Here is a 20,227-nt window from a genome sequence, read left to right on the forward strand (position 1 = left end):
GAACATGCTCCAAAGTCACACAGAAACCCTGTCAACCCCCCCCCCCAAAAAAAAAAGAAAAGAAAGAAACAGGAAAAGAAAGAAAAATAAAAATTCTTTTTGTAGCAGACAGAGACCAATACAGAAAACCACAAGCACTCAAAATACAGTAGTGGAGGCCAGTCCTAGTAAATACACCTATAATGCAACTCATGTACCTAAGGCTTTGGTATCTTTGAAGAACAGGTAAGATGGGTGACAGAAAGTTATTAAAAGCAAGAGGACCTAGAGATTTGTTGTGAGATAGTGTCTCTTGGTAATATCAAAAGCTATACCCATACAGTCTCACTGATGTGATTGACTAAACATGAGCTGAACAACGATAGCAAAAATAAGCATGCCAAACTAGATGGGGGTAAAACCACAAGGCCTTGATCCTACACAACAAACTACAGACAATTAAGGAGTGTGGAAAGTGGCTGAACACATCAACCGCCTACAAAAGTATCAAGTGTGAAAGCAAATAAAATATAAACCAGCACATTATTTATAGGAATATATGTGTGTGTATGTATACAAAAACAGTTGCTGATAAAAGAGATCATTATGGTAATACAAAGCAAGGAGGGAGGTATGAGATTATTTGGAGGGAGGAAAAGGAAGGGAAATTATGATAATCTCAAAATATAAAAGAAAAATATAACATGACTATAAAGCCCCAAAAATTTTGCCACCAGATGCCTATTTGAAAATAAAGCCATTTCAGCTTAATATTAAGTGATGGACAAATAAATATCACTATACGCAAAAAGTATGTTTTGCAAGTTTATTGAATAATTATTCACAATATCCAAGACAGAGTTTTAAACAAGACAAGGAACAATGGATTATTGATCATGAATCTGTAAAAGTCACATGCTGAACATGATTACTCAAATGCTAAGATCAAGGAGTCTTTGTCATTTGCTGTAGTATGGGTGATTTAATGTAATGTACATTGTCCTATGCCTTTAACATGAATGTGAGGAGAAAAATATCACATAATCTCATTTACAAGTAGACTGCATATTAAAGAGTCCATGTATAGAGATGGTAACAGTTAAGTCTTTTGGTGAATAAGGTATAGAAAAGGAATAACATAGGTTAATAACATTGAGTATTATAAATGCAAGATGAAGTGACATTCATTGTCTTAGTTAATTTTCTGTTACTGTGATGAGACACCATGAACAAGATAACTTTCAAAAGCAAACATTTAATTTGGGGACTCATCCTTCAGTCCATGACCATCATGGCAGAGAACTTGTCAGCAGGCAGTCAAGCAAGCATGCAAATGTAGCAAAAGCTTACATCTGAGCTTACTTCTGAAACACAAGCATATTGTGGAGAGGATAGAGTGCAAACTGGGAAAGACAGGTTTTTAAAATCACAAAAGCCTACCCCAAGTGACATATCTCCTCCAACAAGCCCTGATCTCATGGCCTTTCCCAAACATCCTACAAATTTGGACCAATCAATCAAATACATGTGCCTATTCGACTCATTATATTCAAACCAGAACAATCCACTCACTGGCATGCATAGGCTTTTGCTGTTATCATAAGAGCCTGGCAGTAGGCCAACAAGTAGGCAAGCATGGTACTGAATAAATAGCTGAGTATATTCATCTGGTCCACAAGCTTAATACAGAGAGAGAAAGGAAAATTAAGAGAGAAAGAAGGAAAAAAAGAGAGGAAATGGAAATAAAGTAGTTTTTTGAAACCTCAAAGTGCACCCCTGTTGTCAGAGGCTTTCTGTCCTGTCTGGTTTCTGTCCTCCCACCAGGTCCCATAGCCTTTTAGCCACAAAGAAATTACACAAAGGTCTATATTAATGATAAACTGATTGGCCCATTATCTCAAGCTTCTTATTAACTCTTATAACTTATATTAACCCATTATTCTTATTTATGTTGGCCACATGGCTTGGCACCTTTTTCAGCAGGGCAATCACATCTTCCTTCTTCTGTGGTTGGGATAGGATTGGGGAGGAATGGGCTTCCTCATTCCCAGAGTTCTCCTGTTCTCATTGACCCACCTCTACTTCCTGTCTGGTTGTCTCACCTATACTTCCTGCCTGACTGCAGGCCAATCAGCATTTATTTAAAACATAATTGACAGAATATAGACAATTGTCCAGCACCACTGCCGCAGTGACACATCTCCAAAACTGAGGTCCCACCTCCTCATCATTTCCAAACAGCTTCACAAAGTGGGGACCAAGAATTAAAATATATGGCCCTATGGGGGCCATTGCGATTCAAACCACCACAGTAGTAAACAGCATGAGATCTCTATGAAATAACAGTGCATTGCACACAAGTCTTTTGCTAAAATTGAAGCTTAATCACAAGGAAAGAAATGAATATGTATATGAGATGATGTATACATTAGTTTGTTCAACTGTAACAACCATTTCACAACATATATACCAATCTTCATGTTACAAGTCTCCAATCTATAATCTAAATTTTTGTTCAGAACAGAAATATAGACAGTACTGACCTCTGAGGGAAATAATTATGATTATACAGGAAATGGAATAAGCAGAGTAAAGAGACCTCCTAAGCCTTCATTGCCTCTCAGTCCTCTACCCAAACTCTCTTAAGGAAATTTGTCAGTTTTCAATTTGATCAAACTGTGTTCTCTTAATTGTGCTTCAATTGAAATTATCATACACTTCAGCTTTAAAATGTAAATATCATTTTATAGAAAAATGTTACTAAAATAAGCATTTTTCAAGTAATAAATATATGGACTCTGTTAATGGCATAAATTTGAAGCAAGTTTGATTTCAAGGAAACCTAGTCTAAAGAACCTCATTAAAAATTTGTCTTAAGGCATTAGACAGTCAGGGAGAGGGGAACCATGACAAAGAAAAGAGGGAAATAGAAATGATTTGACCAAGTATGTTAAGCAAGGCATTGTGAAGGGAACCACAGACGACATTCTCCCTCTACCTTCAGATGTGCATGCATGTAGATGGCTCTCAATACAATACCTCACCAAAGTCTTCCAATTTGGAAAATGGCAAACAGTGAAAATGAAGGTAAGGAAACCACTGGGTGTAAAGAAGTTTAAGACAGACTTCTCTTGAAAATGCATACTTGTTAACTAAGCAAATTGTGTAAGAAGGATTATAGCTACATAAAATAGCTATAGCTCCATAAATTCTTCAAAACTTATAGAAATTAATAAGAACTGACATTGTAAGGTACATCTATTTAATGTTTGAAGCACTGAAAAAGATTGTTTATAAGAAAGGAAGTTTAGCAAATTATAACAGTTCTTTAGCCAGTATAATTTTGGTGACTAAAGAAAAGCAACACCTTTCTGTATTTTTGTGCATTCTCATGAAGGAAGGATTTCCCAACAGTAGGAACAGTCCTTGCTCCGAGAGCACTTACAAAGAGCCCCATCAAATGGATATGATGAGACCTTGTGTAAGACAGCTCCAGAAATGCTGCAGTCAGTGTTTGCATAAAAAGTTTTGTGACACTCAACTTCCACAAAAATGATTTTTTAAAAACTGATTGAAGTCAGGTGACAAACTGAACAAGGTTATGAAAATAGCCCACACATAAGAAAAAAATTCTCTCTCAAAACTACTTTTCTCTAGGCAGAACATCTCTTAGTTGCTGCACTAATGTGTTTACAGGCTCTTCTGAAGAGCCTCTCTCTCCACCTTCCTCCTCCTCAGGAGTGTACTGCAGGGCTCTCTGCAGAAACAGCTTCAGAGTCTTCTGCTGGAACCTGCGGTGCCTGATGGAGCCAACAAGGAAGTAAATGATGGGATTGGCACAGCTGTTAACACAGGATAGGAGTACTATCACATAAATATCACAAATGTTAATAAACAGCAAACTCCCAAACAATTGGTAGAGGAGAAAGTAGATGCCCAAGGGGAGACCAAAGATCAGGAAGAACAGCACTGTGAGTACAATGATCACACACAGCCTGGTCACAGGGATCCTCTGTGAGCCACAGACGATCCTCACCAGCAGGGTGAGGCTGGACACACAGAGAAGCACAAATAAAGCTATTAACCAGGAAGCTGTGAAGTAATTTAATGTCTGACATCGAAAAAAGTCAATACTATTAAACAGAAAGCCACACGCCTCTCCATACAGGAGACTCAAGAGCAGGGACAGAGCCCAAAGCAAGGCACATGTGACAGCTGATGTGTGCCTTGGGCGTCGGCAGCGATACCAGATGGGCCACAAAACAGACAGACAGCGCTCAACACTAATGGCACTGAGAATGCTCAGGCCAGAAAGATAAGCAAATCTTGACAGAACAAAAGACAACCAAGGGATATAGATGAAAATGGAGTAGAAAATGTAAACAACAAGAAAAAGGCAATATACAAACTGAAAGCTCAGGAAGAGAAAGTCAGCCACAGCCAGGTTGAGGATGTAGACAGAGAAGGCATTCCTGTGCATGCGGAAGCCCAGGAGCCACATCACTATGGCATTTCCTGCCAATCCAACCAGTATAAAGACAAAGGAAAGATAAATCGTGGCTTGGAACATGATGTTACAATATGAAGAATCAGTGTAGATGCTTCCATTTCGTGCTGTGATGGTAGTCTCCCAGGTTGAGATGTTGGAATCCTTGCTTACGAAATCTCCACTAGTGTTCCTGGAAGAAAAAAAGAAAAGACATGAGCACATGTTGTGTACTCTGTGATTCCAAGGACTACCTTGTTCTGTGGTAATGAATGAGATGGTTCATGAGGAATAAAAACAGAATTGTAGAGATTAAGGAATTTATCAAATTCAATGTTTCTGGAGCCTTAATTTAAATACAGTTTGTATTTTTGGAACTATCTTCAACCCGTGGCCTGTGCCGGCATAAGAGTAATTGGTGGTCCTGTAGACACTCCATGTCTGGCACCATGTGAGAAAGAAACAGAACCATGAAACCAAATTTCTTTCTGTCCTAAAACTGGTCTTTCTCTGGCACAGGAACTTGGAACCAAAAGCATGACCCTCAGTTGCTCTCAGTTCTGGCAGGGAAAAGCTTTCAAATGGGAAAATATGGATATCATGAAAGAGCGTCATGAAGGAAATGGCAAATCTTACTGTGACCAATATGAAAAGAAGCTGACCTACAGGCAATAAGTCTTTATTTCAGATTTGAAACTAGAAATCATGAAAGTATTTGAAGACATTAAACACATTTTTGTTGTTTGTAGCTATATCACAGTTATGCATTTCTCTGTTAAAACATGGTGAGAAATTAAGACTTTTCACTGAAGAAATGAATATTAATCACAGACCCAATAGCAGCTACAGATTCAGAGTAAATGTTTTGCATATATTTTAGAGCATATTAGTGCCACAAAATACATCAAAAAGGAAGAAAATTTTATTGCTGAACTCTCTGTTAGTAGAAAATTTGTTTGAAAGAATGATTTATGCTACAAGATGACTAATGATGGGACTTGTGATCCCCAAACCCAGGAATGTCCAATAAATCAATGTCCAATAAATCAATTAATGGCCTAAAAGCATTTCAGCCTGGAATTTTGGCATTGATTTGAGGTTAACTGAATTTCTAACCCTTTTACAGAAAAAGAAAAGGAAATTTGCAGAAAGGGAAAAAGAGGGAAAGAAGTGACAACTGTCTAGATAAAGGGATTGTGACACAGAGAATACCAAGTATAACAGAAACCATCTGCCAGGCATGGTAGCTTACTTGTGGAATACCTGAGAGTAGAAAATGAGCCAGGAAGAATTCCATAAGTTCAAGTATAATCTAAATTACACGGTAGGGTACAGAAAAGCCTGGCTTGAAGGTAAAGAAAAGAACAGAAACAAAGAATGAAAGAAATAAAGGAAAAAAAGAAAGGAGAGAGGAAAGGATAGAGGGAAGGAAGGAAGGAGGGATAATCAAACAATAGTAGACTGGTAAATGTACATGAAAAAGAATGAGCCTATATAACTAAATGCAATGGAAACCGTCAATAGTAGAAGACACAAAACAGATGTTGATGCTAAAGGATGCAGGCACATGTGTCATTTTACCCACAAAATGAAAGCTATCCACAAAATAAAAGAGTTCTGCATAAACATCTTAGAGCTGGAAGAGCACAGGAAAATAATGTTCCACATCCTGAGAGAATATGTAACTGTCAATCAAGTGTCACAATCATCCTCATAGAAACCACTCTCATTGTTTACACCCTCTTAGGGTTACCCTAGGTATCCAGCTTAATAACTCACCTTGGTCTTCTCTGCAGGAACTCACAGTCCTCTAGTTAGAAACTCCCTCCCAAATATTGTTCCTGTGGGATTTCCCCAAAAGAAGCTACACAGAAAATCACCAAAGAAGAAATAAAAACATCTTTTAACACTTTGAGAATTGTTCAACATTAGTGGCCATCAGGAAAATTCAAAATAAAGCTGCTTTGAGATTTCATCTTATCCCAAGCAGAATGACTATCATTAAGATTCAAAAAAAAAAAAAAAACAAGAAATGCTGATGAAGAAAGATAAAGTGGAGAAAGAGGAACACTCATTTACAGTTGTTAATGAGAATGCAAACTGAAACTACCACTATAGAAATAAGTATGGTGATTCCTCAGAAAGTGAGATAGAATTGTTACAGTAAGTGTACTTGCTAGTCTCATGTCAAATTGACACAACCTAGCATCATCATGGAGGAGGGAGGTTCTACTGACAAAACGTCCCCAAATATCAGGCTGTACACAAGCCTGTAGAGCATTTTCTTAAATAGTGACTGAGGGGAAGGGCCCAAAGCATTATGAGTGGTGCCATCTCTGAACTGATAGTTCTGAATTCTATAACAAATATAGTTATGTGGTCAGAGACTAAGCAAAACAAACAACACTTTTGGGGAAAAGGTCTCAGAAAGCATCTTACCTTTCCTCCATTATGTTTCCAGGAGGTGGTAAGCTCATCTGTCACTAACAGAAATGTCCGGAGAGTCAGCCGCCAACAAAAAACATGCCTGTAGTACAGAAACAGTAAAGAAAATTGTGCTTGAGTAAGGATAGTCAAGAAAGGAAGAAAGATCTTTAGATTCCTGCACTTGGATTTGGTTAAATGAATCATGCTCTTTTGAGTCATGCTCTTCACAGGACTGTTCTCAATATTCGGTGTGGTCCTTATCTCCTATCCAATGGCCAAGCCAAATCCTATAACTCCTCTTCCTTGGTTGTGTTTCTTTAACCCAGAAGGACAGTAATGCGAAACTGTGTGCTGTAGCACTATCTGTGTATCCATCCTAACTTTGTTTGCAAAACTAGAAAGCAATGAGGCAACAAATATAGATAATGATCATATCTAATGGATTTGTAGAATAGTGACTTGGAATACAACAGGTAGTTGTCTTGATTTTTTGAACTATAATGCTTCCATCACATGCCTGTCTAGGGAGGGACCTAAGGAATGTGTGGCCTTCAGGCTCCTGAGGTACACTCCTTACTGCTAAAAGGCACAAGACAGTTAAGAAAGAAGTCAACAAAGGGCTCAGCACAAGAGCCATAAAAAGAAGTCAAGATGCTGTCTGCAAGAGTGCTGGATAAACATGATTCTGCAAAGGTAGAAATGAAGGAAATGAAAATGGCAACAGAAAATAATAAACCTTCAATAATATGATGCAACTGGACTCAAAACCAACAAGCTTGTGATTTAATTGAAATGAATGGGGAATGCTGTAGGAAGGCTTGTAGCTTATGGTACCTGCCTACTGAGGTATGGCCTCTTATGCTATATATGTGGACGCAGAGCCTGCATCCACCCACTTTTCTTTCTTCTTCCTTTTTGCTGACTGCTCAATCAGATTGTTGGATTGTGAGATTCAACTCTGTTCACCGTTCAAGCAGAGAATTTTGATTTGTGAGTTTACCCCTAAATAAATAACTATCTATTTCTCATTTCTGAGCTAGTGTGGGATTTCTTTCAAGCATCTTTTCATCACCTGGTTTAATCATCAGGGGAACAGCAGTGGGAAGGGCCCTGACTCTGAGAAAGCAGGAGAGAAAGGAGTCAGGTCTGTGCATTTTCAGATGCACCTCTCAGAAGTTCCCGAATCCCATTTGTTCATGTGAAACACCTTAACTGTTTTGCAAAGGCAATTTTTAGTAGCATTAGAACATTTTTCTCTTTTTATTATGCTGACATGTTTGTTTGTATGGGACAATCTGATGAAATATTTACAGATTTGCCTGCTCTGCATTTGGAGGACAGAGCTCAATGTCTTGAGTCTTTTATCCCTTTCCACTCTTGAAGAAGATCTTCCATTTGACACTGGAACCAACCTAGTCAGCTAGTCTAGTTAATGGTCATTCTTCAGGGACACCCAAGTGCTATGAATATAGGCAGACCACAACTCAGCATAAATGTGGGTGATGGGGATTTGAGCACAGGTCCTCACATTTGAAGAGCAAGTGCTTTACCCACAGAACCACCTCGCATGGGTGTCTGGGAGTATTTTATGATGGGGGACTTATAATCTTATCTTTCTCACCATTTAAATGTAATGATTTTTTAAAGAGATGAGATTTTTCACTTTACCTGTTTGTTTAGTTTTTGCTTGCCTGCTTGTTGGTTTGTTTGTTTTATTGTTTGGTTGGCTTCTTGATAACCAGGAAATAATGTGATATGGATTAGATAGTGAAGACATTCTTGTATCCTCAGCAAAACCAGTAGCACAGCACAGTCTGTTTCCTGTCAGACTACCAAAGCAAGAAAGCTCACAACCACATGACCTCATCCTGGGTCCTCTATACTTTGACAAAAGTTTTCTAATGACATTGGAATATTTAGTAGTCCCAGCATTGCAATCCAGTATCCCGAGTCTTATTGTGTTCTAAAAAGAGAGGAGAGGTCTGAGCAGGCCAGGTGGGGCTCTGATAGGACTCTGGGTTAATCACTGCTTCTATTCAGGAGCAGGAGAGGAAACTGGGGCCCTCAGTCATGAAGCAAGGCCACTCTCAGTGACTGGAATGCTCCTTTCTAGAGGTAGAAAGGAAATCATGATGGAGTCATGAAGGTAATAGCACAGCTGTTGCTAAGATGTATGTGAGGATACCATACTTCTTGAGTATGAATTGTCTAAAGGAGTTGAATTGTGGGGGCAGGAAAGCCTTTTATACATTATGCATCCTGAGAACCCACTTCTATGTGAGAGTTATACTAAGTGTTCATAGAATATAGGGTCAACATAAGAATAATGGAAGGAAGGTGGGAAAAGCAGGAAGGAAGGTCATAGAAAGGAGGAAAGAAAGGATGAAGCAGGAGACAGCCTTATTGTAGTTGAAATTTTGAGTCAATGTCACACAGATACTTTGTTAATAAATTTAGTTCTTTTATAATTCCAAACGTATGCACTGTATTCTGGTTACTCTCCCTGTCCTCTTTCCCTGCCACCCTTGCCAACTCACTTATTCCTCACAAATATCAGTTCCATATTCATGACTTTTGATTTTGTTTTGTATTCCAGAATTAAAGTAGGGTCAATATTTGGAACTGGTGGCTCAATGGAGCTGCAAAACTTGGAACACTGGAGCCCACCAGAAATTTGCTAGCAAGCCACTGCTAAGCCACACAAATTAATAGAGGTGTGTTAATTTAAGGTACAAGAGTTAGCCAGAAATATGCTTAAGCTATTGGCCAAACAACATTGCAATTAATACAGATTTCTGTGTGATTGTTTAAGATGTCTGGGTGGCCAGGAAATGAATGAGCAGACTCTATTTACATTAAACCTGGAGGTAGCAATCTCAGGAAAAATGACCAAATCAAATCCAAGATGAACTCTTAAACATTGGTTTGTTGCAGCAAAATTCTGAATTCAGGCAGGAGAAAGGAATCAAGAAGAGAAAAAATAATAAGGGCAAGTAATACAGACAACTAGATAGATGCATGATCTCTTTCTTTATTCAGAATAGACAACTGTCAATCATCCACACAGCTAGAAGACTCCCATACACTGGAATAGTCTGAGTGGAAAGAAGTTGCATTCTCTATCAGTCATGAGAGTCAGGATGAAGTATCAGCCACATGCTCCGCAGTCCTTTTTGAGGGCTGGATAATGAGTGGGTAAACCACACGGTTTCCTTTCCTCTCTCAGGCCACTTTGTCTTTCATACCCTCTAGTCAACACAATTTGTATGTCTATTTATGAACATGACTTGTTCATGTCCTTGTCCCTTTAGTTAAATCAATGTTCTATACTTGTCTGGTATTTGTGGTTGTAACCACAGCCTCTAGCATATGTGCATCAGAGAATCTAAGGCTTAGTATACAAAGATGTTGCTAAAAATCACAAAGTCCAGCATTAGCTCAATCACAGCTTGAGTCACCTGCATCCTTCCTCTAAATTTACCCATTACACAGCTATGAAAAATGTGACTTGTGTGTTGTTCCTGAGAAACTCTTGATACACATGTAAACTGTGACTGTAAACAAGAGGTTTGTAGATACTTGCAGTTAGCCATCAATATGTGACTTCTTCTGCAACATCATGATTTTTAGAATTTAATGTCAGTAAAATAATCCCAATGCTCAGGTGTAGTGGCATTTCAATTGTATTTTAATAAATAAAGCCTGCCTGAAGCTCTGAGAGTAAAACAGTTTCACTGGTCAACCTTACAGATCAGATTATGGTAACACACACCTTTAATCCCAGTAGCCATAATGTCACACACCATTGAATCCAGTAGAAACATTAGTTGCCATAGAAACTGGGAGGTGCATGCCTTTATGATTGTGGTGCAGGCCTTTAATCCAAGCCCAAGAGAGGATTATAAAATGGGAGGAAACAGCTCTCAACAAACTGTCTCATTCTGAGATTCCTGGAGGCAAGATCACCATTTTCAGACTGAGGTCTATGTTAGAGCCAGTGGCTGGCTGTTTTGTTCTTCAGATCTTCAGGCTTAACCCTAATTTATGACCCTGAACTTTTATTAATTGTGTTTCACTCAGCTTCTCTTGATACTAGATGGCAGTACAATATTTGCAGCAGGTGGACAAGGGTTTTTGCAATTATCCACTGGATCCTGTGGTCATTACCTGCAACACAGATTCCTTTCCCCTCAAACAAGAAAGCTGATGCATTTCTGAGTTACATGGGACCAGGAAGATAAGAGAAAATCTCCACACATGTGTCAAGTACTAACAATCTTTCCTTCTGTTTAAGTCCCTTTCCCTACATCCTCCCTACAAAATGCCTACATACTCCCATTTTTTTTCACTTCAATTCATTCTCAAGGCTTTCCACATTTTTAGTGCAGTAAGGTCATTCCTCAGAAGTGACACTACATTAGGAAAATTAAGCACCTGGTAGAAGTTTATAGAAGCCAATTCATTACACAGATAAATTCATAGAATAGTGCCCAAGAATAGAACACTACCTTCACAAACATGGTATTAGAGCCAATTCTAAATTATTTAAACTTCTCTCCATCCAATCAGTCCTGGTACTAAAACTTTCTCCACAGAACAGTTTTGGAAGTGTTATCAATAACCTAATCTTTTCTTAAAATGAGGACTTTGGTAACAACTTTCTGAAGCACTCTCTGCCTGGGAACCAATAGCTATGTCACTTTCCTTCTTCACTATCCTTCCTGTCCTCTTATGACCTAGTCTCATTCCCAACCTTGCAGCAGTCCACTTTTAGGGGACTTTCCTACCTATCTGATTTTACTTTCTAGGGACTCCGATGAACCTCTGGACAGACCTAGTTTTTCCCAATGCCTAGAAATAAGTTTTATCCAGAACACCAATGGCCACACCTTCCAGGGAATCAGAGGCAACCCACAGCCACCACTTTGTTAAAATCCATAGAGTGCAAAAGAAATTAAAGAATGGAATACTCATTCAACAAACACAAATTGGAGCATCAACACCTTGAACCACTACCATTCCAAACCTCAAAGCCAGGTCACTAGTATAAAAACACAAACATTAACAGCCAAGAAAATGTCTTCTCTGTTGAATGTGGAGTGGTGGACTGCGTTACACAGAAACTGTATTCTTTTAAACATTGCTTGGCCCATTAATTTTAACCTCTTATTGGCTAGCTCTTACATATTGATCTAACCCATTTTTAATATTCTGTGTAGCACCATGAGCTGGCTTACCAGGAAAGATCTTAACCTGCATCTCTCTGGAGTGGGAGAATCATGGCAACTGCCTGACTCAGCTTCTTTCTCCCAGAATTCTGTCCTGTCTACTCCGCCTACCTAATTTTCTGTTGTTGAAATATGAGTGACAGGGCTGCGTCCCCATCACCCCGGCTGCCTGCTAGCTTATGCCCCGAAATAACAACACACAAACTGTATTCATTTAAGCACTACTTGGCCCATTTCTATCTAGTCTCTTCTAGGCTAATTCTTGCACCTGGACTAGCCCATTTCTAATAATGTGTGTAAGCACCCCAAGGTGTGCTTACTGGGAAGATTCTAACCTACATCCATCCTGGGTTGGAGCTTCATTGCGTATGCCCAGGAGAGCGAAGCAGGGCCTCTGTCCCAGAGAGCAGAGCTGTCGAGTCTGAGCTCACTTCCTCTTCCTCCCAACATCCTATTCTGTTTACTCCTCCCACCTATGTTTTAACCTATCAGAGCCAAGGGGTTTCTTTATTGCTTAACCAATGAAATCAACAGATTGATATATGACACTCCCACATCACTTCCCCTTTTTCTGTTTAAACAGTTATCAAGTAAAAATTACAATAATCTATATCATAACTAAGGAAAACAATAACTATAACTAACTATTCTTTAACTCCTTCAAAGACTCCAGAAGGATATAATATTACCTAAGCAAACAAGAAGTAAGCAACTTTCAAACTCTAGAAATGACAGAGACATTTTGCTGACTGGACAGTCACCCAAAGTTCCTCTGTACCATTGGGGCATCCATCTTCAGCCTACAGGCCCATAGTTTCCAGCAGACATTTCCACAAAGCAGGAAATTTCAAAGGCAGTCACTATCTGCTTTTCCTGAAGAATGTCTTGCAGACTCTTTCATGAATCAGGAACCCCAAAAGTTCATCTCACCTTTAGGCAAGTTCAGCAGTCCTCTCTCAGCGGGTTCTTTGTGTCCAGTTTATGCATCACTCCATGCAAGAGCAGTTTCTTGCCCAAATGGCTATCAAACTACATAAGGATCCTCTTCGATGCCCATCTTCTTCTTGAAGTAGATTGGTGCTGCCAGGAGCAGAGTGTCTCATTGTTATGAAAAGTCCTAAGTTATGAAAACATTTCAAATGCCATATTCTATAATTTTTGAAAGATATGAAGAATGCCTATCTAAAATATATCTATGTACATCTAGAAAATCTTAACTAACATGACTACAAGCTTGACTATTATTGATTATCCATTAACAACCTATATACATTACATTTTTAAATGAACTACACAATCACAATACCTTAATAAAGGTAAGAAATACATATATAACAAAATTGACCTTAAATCTCTATAAATAAAGCAAAATCTATACTAATGCAAATTATTCATACCTATATCATATCCCCCTTTAAATGTAAAAGAACATTTATAAACAATTTTTGGGAATATGGGCGCAGTGTTTTCTCTCCAAACTGCTTCCTGCTGAATGGGGGCATCGTTAATTAGGTCTTTCATGGTATAACCTGTGTGCTAGTTTCATCTCAGTTGGCAGTTGAGAGAAGCAATTTTCTGAAGATGTTTTACAGCAACCGTTCAGGAGGGCATGGTCCATCATACCATATTGGAATAGAAGAAATGAACAGGGTCTTATCCTCTGTGAAAACAAAATAAAAAACTCCTTTCCAAAGCATCATGTCTTTAGATCCAAATTTCAAAGTCAAGGCATTTTCAGAATTACTATGTTGAATTAGTTCAGCAGCATTTATAAACAAATATCTTTTAGCAGCTGTTGCTCCTTCCTCAGCATTCAAACAATTCAAAGAGAGCATAATAGCATACAGTATCAAGATTCTCTGTGTATTTTCCATCTTTGTGCACTTTATTTTAACCTCTATTAAATTTATTTTTACTTTTATATATTCTCTGTATCTTTGTCCTGGAATAACTCTGTAGACCAGGCTGTCCTTGAACTCTCAGAGATCCACCTATCTCTGCCTCCCAGGCATTGGGATTAAAGGTTTACACTACCATACCTTGAACTCACAGAGATCTGTTTGTCTCTGCCTTCTTGGCACTGGGATTAAAGGCATGTGCTACCACACCTTGAAGTCACAGAGGTCAATCTCCCCCTGCCTCCAAAGTGTTGGGATTAAAGGTGTGTACTACCACACCCAACTACTCTCTTTGTTCCTTTTTTTTTTACTTTTAAGCACTTTTAACTTTTAGCTTGCATATATTTTTAACACACTGTAAACCATTTAGAAATTTTCTTTATCTTTGAATCTCTCTTTACTGTATATCTCTTTTTTTGATCACACGAGTCTTTAATTTACCAAGCAATATCAGTAGGACTAAAGCTGTGGCTTTGACGGCTGGATCCAGCTCATTCCTTTGCTTTCCAGCCTCGTGGCTGAGTTACTGGCTGTAGCCAAGTTTACTGCCACAACTCTATGGCATTTCAAGGTCCCTGCCAGCAAGTGAGCTTCTGCAGCCTGTGCTTGCAAACTGCACGTACCACCTGCGTAAAAGAGTCAGAGTTTGCCCTGGCAGGACAGCCCAGAAAGCCAGCATTTTTAAACAGCACAGCTTTTTTCCTGCTACAGCTGAAAACTGAAAAGCATGCGTTCAGCTTTTTGTCAACACTGTTTAAGTGTTTCGTGGCAGGACCTCTTAATGAGCTGCAGGGTTTTCCAGCTAAAGCTGAGTCAGGAAGCCTCTCTTAGATGAGAGCACTTGCTTGCCTCCAGCAAGCAGAGTAGACCCGAAAAATTGTTGCTACCAAGAAAACATGCGTGCTTTACTCTTTCCCAAACTTTCTCAGGCTTTCAGTGGATTCAGTTGTCCCCACGTCTGGGTGCCATCTGTTAAAATAGGAGGGGAGGGGCTGCGTCCCCAGCACCCTGGCCGCCTGCTAGCTTATGCCCCAAAATAACAACACACAAACTGTATTCATTTAAGCACTGCTTGGCCCATTTCTATCTAGCCTCTTCTATGCTAATTCTTGCACCTGGTCTAGCCCATTTCTAATAACGTGTGTAAGCACCCCAAGGTGCACTTACCAGGAAGATTCTAACCTAAGTCCATCCTGGGTCGGAGCTTCATCGCGTATGCCCAGGAGAGCGAAGCAGGGCCTTTGCTCCAGAGAGCAGAGCTGTCAGTCTGAGCTCACTTCCTCTTCCTCCCAGCATCCTATTCTGTTTACTCCTCCCACCTATGTTTTAACCTATCAGGGCCAAGGAGTTTCTTTATTGCTTAACCAATGAAATCATGTTTTAACCTATAAGGGCTAAGGCAGTTTCTTTATTTAACTAATGAAATCAACACAAAACAGAAGACTCTCTACCATCATGTCTTCACCAGAATCCTGTAAACCTACACCAGTGGAATTAAGAAATTCAATATAGTTAAAGTATAAAAAAATCTTCAAAAAGCCATCATGAATATATTCAAAGACATGAAAGGAGATAAGAAAAAATCCCTTAATGAAGTCTGAAACCATAACCATAATGAAATTATAAAAAATCATTGAAGATAGAATCACTAAAGACAGCCCAAACTGAAATAAAACTGGAAATGAAAAGCTTAGGAAGTCAAATAAAACCCTTAGAGGTAAGCCTCACTTACACATTATAAGACATGAAAGAGGGAATCCCAGGCATCAAAGATATAATAGAACACATGGAGACAGAAGTCAAAGAAAAATTTAAGTCTAAAAAAAAAATTCCAGGCTCAAAACCTCCAGAAAACCTGGGTCATTGTGAAAACACCAAATCTAAGAATAAAAGAAAGTAGGAAGAAAAATAAACTCAGGTCAAAGGAACATTAAATATCTCCAACAAAATCCTAGGAGAAATTTTCATAACCTAAAATGAAAAGGGCCTATCAAAGTACAAGCAGTATAAAAAGCAACAAATAGATTGGATCAGAAAATAAATAGTCCACAACACTTAAAATATTAAGTGAACAGAACAGAGAATGAATACTAAAAATCTACTAGGGAAAAAAAAATATTGTATAAGAGCAGACATATTAGAAAAACAGCAGACTTCTCAATGACAATGTTAAAAGCCAGAAAGACCTGGATGAATATTTTACAAACACTTAAGAGACCATGGATGTCAGTCCAGATCACTATACTGAGAAAAACTGTGACCATATAGATGGAGAANAAAGGCCTGGACAGATGTGCTACAGGATGTAGAAGTCCACAGTCCAGACTACTATATTCAGCAAAACTTTCAGTCACAATAGATGGGGAAAATAACAAATCCCATGATAAAACCAAATTTCATCAGTATCTAACTACAAATTCAGTTCTACAGAATATGCTAGAAAAAACTCCAGTGTTAAGAGGTTACCCACAACCAGGAAAGCACAAAGATCAGCTAATAAAATACAGTTCCATGTGTGGAACAGGTCTATGTTGTGCCATTAAGCAATTTGTAATACACTGCTCACAAACCACATTTAAATGCTTGGTCTCTTTAAAGAACCAGAGTTCATGCTGGCAGCACTGCCCAGGAAGCTACCGTCTCAAAACCATGCAGTTGTTTTCAACTTCCACTGAATCAGGAAAACCTCTCTTCAAGGAGCCATGGTGCTAAGCCATAATTAATTCTGTTCTTTTGTGTCTAAATTACCTTTTTAACTTTGTCAGTTTTTTTTTTGTGTGTGTGTGTGTATAGTTGACCATGTTGGAGGAATTTAATTTGTTGTAGGAAGGCTGCTTGTTTGTTTCCCAGTTGCCCAGCCTTCCAAAACAATCATATAGAAACTATATTATTTGCAATATTGTTTGGCCAATAGCTTAAGCATATTGCTAGCTAGCTCTTAAATCTAGAATTAGCCCATTTCCATTATTTTATTGTGAGCCTTGTGTCTAAATAGCAAGATTCCAGTTGAAAGTTTATGTCTTTCCCCTTTGGCAGCTACATGGTACCACATAACTCTGTCTTCTTTTTTTTTTTTTTTTTGGCATTCAGTTTAGATTTCCCAGCTTAGCTCTACTCTACCCTACCACAGGCCAATCCAGCTTCTTTATTCATTAGTCAATAAAAGCAAAATATATACAGAAGGACTTCCCACATCAATCATCCTAACCCATAAGAAGCAGAAGAAAATTGTTTTAAATGTAACTTAATGAAGATGATGGAAACCTTTAAAGAGGAAATTAAAAACTCCCTTGAAGAAATGGAGAAAAAGACAAACAAAAGGTTGGAAGAAATTAATAAATCCCTCAAAGAAACCCAAGAAAATCAAGAAAAAACAATCAAACAGGTGAGACAAACATTTAAAGACTTGAAGATTGAAATAAGGCAATAAAGAAAACACAAACTGAAGGAATTTTGGATATGGAAAATCTGGGTAAATGAATAAGATCTACATAGGCAAGTATAATCAACAGAATATAAGAGATGGAATAGAGAATCTGAAGATACTATAGAGGAAATCAATTCATTGGTCAAAGAAAACATTAAATCCAACAAATTCTTGATACAAACATCCAGGAATCTAGGACATCATGAAAATACGAAACCTAATGATAATAGGGGTAGAAGTGGGAGAAAAAACTCCAGCTCAAAGGCACAGAAAATATATTCAACAAAATCATAAAAGAAAACTTTCTCAATCTAAATAGGTTATTCCTATGAAGATATAAGAAGCTTATAGAACACCACGTAGACTGGATCAAAAAATGTCACCTTGCCATATAATAATCAAAATGCAAAACATATAGAATAAAGAAAGAATACTCAGAGCTGCAAAAGAAAGGTCAATTAATAAAGGCAGACCTATCAGAATCATACCCGACTTCTCAATGGAAACCACGAAAGCCAGAAGGTCTTGGGCATATGTGCTGCAGACACTAACAGACCATAGATGCAAGCCCAGGCTACTATACTCAAGAAAGCTTTCAATCTCCATTGATGGAGAAACCAAGACATTCTATGACAGAACCAGATTTAAACAATATGTATCCACAAACCCAGCCCGAGAGTAAGTACTAGAAGGAAAAACCCCAACCCAAGGAAGCTAATTGCATCCACAAAGATACAATAAATAGATAACCTCCTACCAGAAAAAAACCCAAAATGGAAACACACAACCCCTACCACCAAAAAAAAAATAACAAGAATTAACAACCACTTGTCATTAATATCTGTTAATATCAATGGATTTAATTCACTTATAAAATGACACAGGTTAAGAGAATGGATACACAAACAGGATCCATCCTTTTTCTCTATACAAGAAATACACACCAACCTTGAAAACAGACATTACCTTTAACCCACAACCTCTCCAGCATAAGTTGTCATTAGTGTTTTTGATCTTGGCCATTCTTACAGGTCTAAGATGGAGTCTCAGAATTGTTTTAATTTGCGTTTCTCTGATGACTAAGGATATTGAGCATTTCCTTAAGTGTCTTTCAGATATTTTAGATTCCTCTCTTGAGAGTTGTCTGTACTCCATTTTTAAAATTGGATTATTTGTTCTTTTGATGACCAATTTCTTGAGTTCTTTGTATGTTTTGGAGATCAGACCTCTGTCTAATGTGGGGTTGGTGAAGATCTTTTCCCATTCTGTAGGCTGTCATTTTGTTTTGTTGACTATGTCCTTTGCTTTACAGAAGCTTTTCAGTTTCCTTGACTGAAGAATGGATAAGGAAAATGTGGTACATTTACACAATGGAGTACTACACAGCAAAAACAAAACAAAACAACAACAACAAAAAAACAAAAACCGACATCTTGAATTTTGCTGGCAAATTGATGGAGCTAGAAAACATAATTTTGAGTGAGGTAACTGAGACCCAGAAAGACAATTATCACATGTACTTACTCACAAGTGGTTTTTAAACATACAGCAAAGAAAATCAGCCCACAAATCACAATTACAGAGAAGCTAGACAGCAATGAACATCCTAAGAGAGATATACATAGATCTAACTTACATGAGAAGTAGAAAAGGACAAGATTTTCTGAGTAAATTGGGAGCATGGTGACCTTGGGAGATGATTGAAGTGGAGGGGAGAGACAGGAAGGGGAGCAGAAAAAAATGTAGAGCTAAATACATTCAATAAAAATAAAAAATAAAAAAACAGACATTACTTGTGAGTAAAGGGTTGGGAAATGGTTTTCTAATCAAATAGACCTAAGAAACAAGCTGGTGTAGCTATCCTAATATATAACAAAACAGATTTCAAACTAAAATCAACCAGAAGAGATAGTGAAGGACACTTTATACTCAAAATAGGAATACTCCATCAAGAAGAAATCTCAATCCTGAATATCTATGCCCCTAATACAAGATCAGATGAATTGATCATTGGGCTACCAAGCGGCCCTGTTTAGGTGCTGAGGAGTTCCATCTGGACAGGTGAGTGTGTGCTATCCAGGGGTGATTGTCCTGGAAGAGAGCACAAACCCCCCTCCCTCAGCTACTTCTGCAGGGCTGTCTATCTTACACACACACACCCCTCTCCAAGCCTGCGTTTTCTGCAAGGTCCTTTGCTCAGGAACAGTTTTCTGCTCCTACACTAAGGCTTCCAACCCAGAGCAGTGAGTGACTGCCTACATGTCAGGCCTCAAGGACCCCTGAAAGGGAGCATGCGCACCTTCAACTTGTGAGGCAGGGTGTCCTGTGTTCTACTCGTCCCTGCCCTGCCCCCAATGTTCCTCCTTTTGTCCGCGGGTCATTGGACTACCAGTTGTCTATGTTTGGGTGCTTAGGAGTTCCAGCTGGAAGGGACGGGCGCTGCTTCTACACTGAAGAGATACACCCAGAGACTCAGTCACAGCAAAGACTGGACCAAGACAACAGGCCTCTCCTGGCTCCATTTGAGGGAGGAGATGGGAAGGCACCAATGAAAGACTTCCTCCAACAACCTGAAAGGCAACAGGACATCACCAGATTCCAGGGATCCCAAAATAAGAAGAATTGTACACCCTACTCCAGAAGAATTAGAAGAAATTGACTCAAAAGTGAATTATATGAAAATAATAGAAGACCTTAAACAGGAGGTGAAAAACTGCCAGAAACAATTAGAGATTACAAACAAAAAGGTAGAGGAAATGAATAAATGGCTCAAAGATACCCA

General features: G+C 38.6%; 1 protein-coding gene across 1 annotated transcript in view; it reads right to left on the minus strand.

Annotated features, from left to right (window-relative positions):
- Positions 1–1,340: 1,340 nt before the first annotated feature.
- Positions 1,341–20,227, minus strand: part of LOC126488558 (mas-related G-protein coupled receptor member B2-like) — a 25,355-nt gene continuing 6,468 nt past the window's right edge. The window contains exons 2-3 of the mRNA XM_050122103.1: positions 6,905–6,992; positions 1,341–4,658 (exon numbers count right to left, since the gene is read on the minus strand). Of these exons, the coding sequence (XP_049978060.1) occupies positions 3,623–4,658; positions 6,905–6,942 (1,074 nt within the window). The 5' untranslated portion in view covers positions 6,943–6,992 and the 3' untranslated portion in view covers positions 1,341–3,622. The remainder of the gene's footprint in view (positions 4,659–6,904; positions 6,993–20,227) is intronic.

Source organism: Alexandromys fortis, unplaced genomic scaffold (genome assembly GCF_014885135.2).
Source record: "Alexandromys fortis isolate MF-2015 unplaced genomic scaffold, M_Fortis_MF-2015_v1.1 scaffold_170, whole genome shotgun sequence".
Taxonomy (NCBI): domain Eukaryota; kingdom Metazoa; phylum Chordata; class Mammalia; order Rodentia; family Cricetidae; genus Alexandromys; species Alexandromys fortis.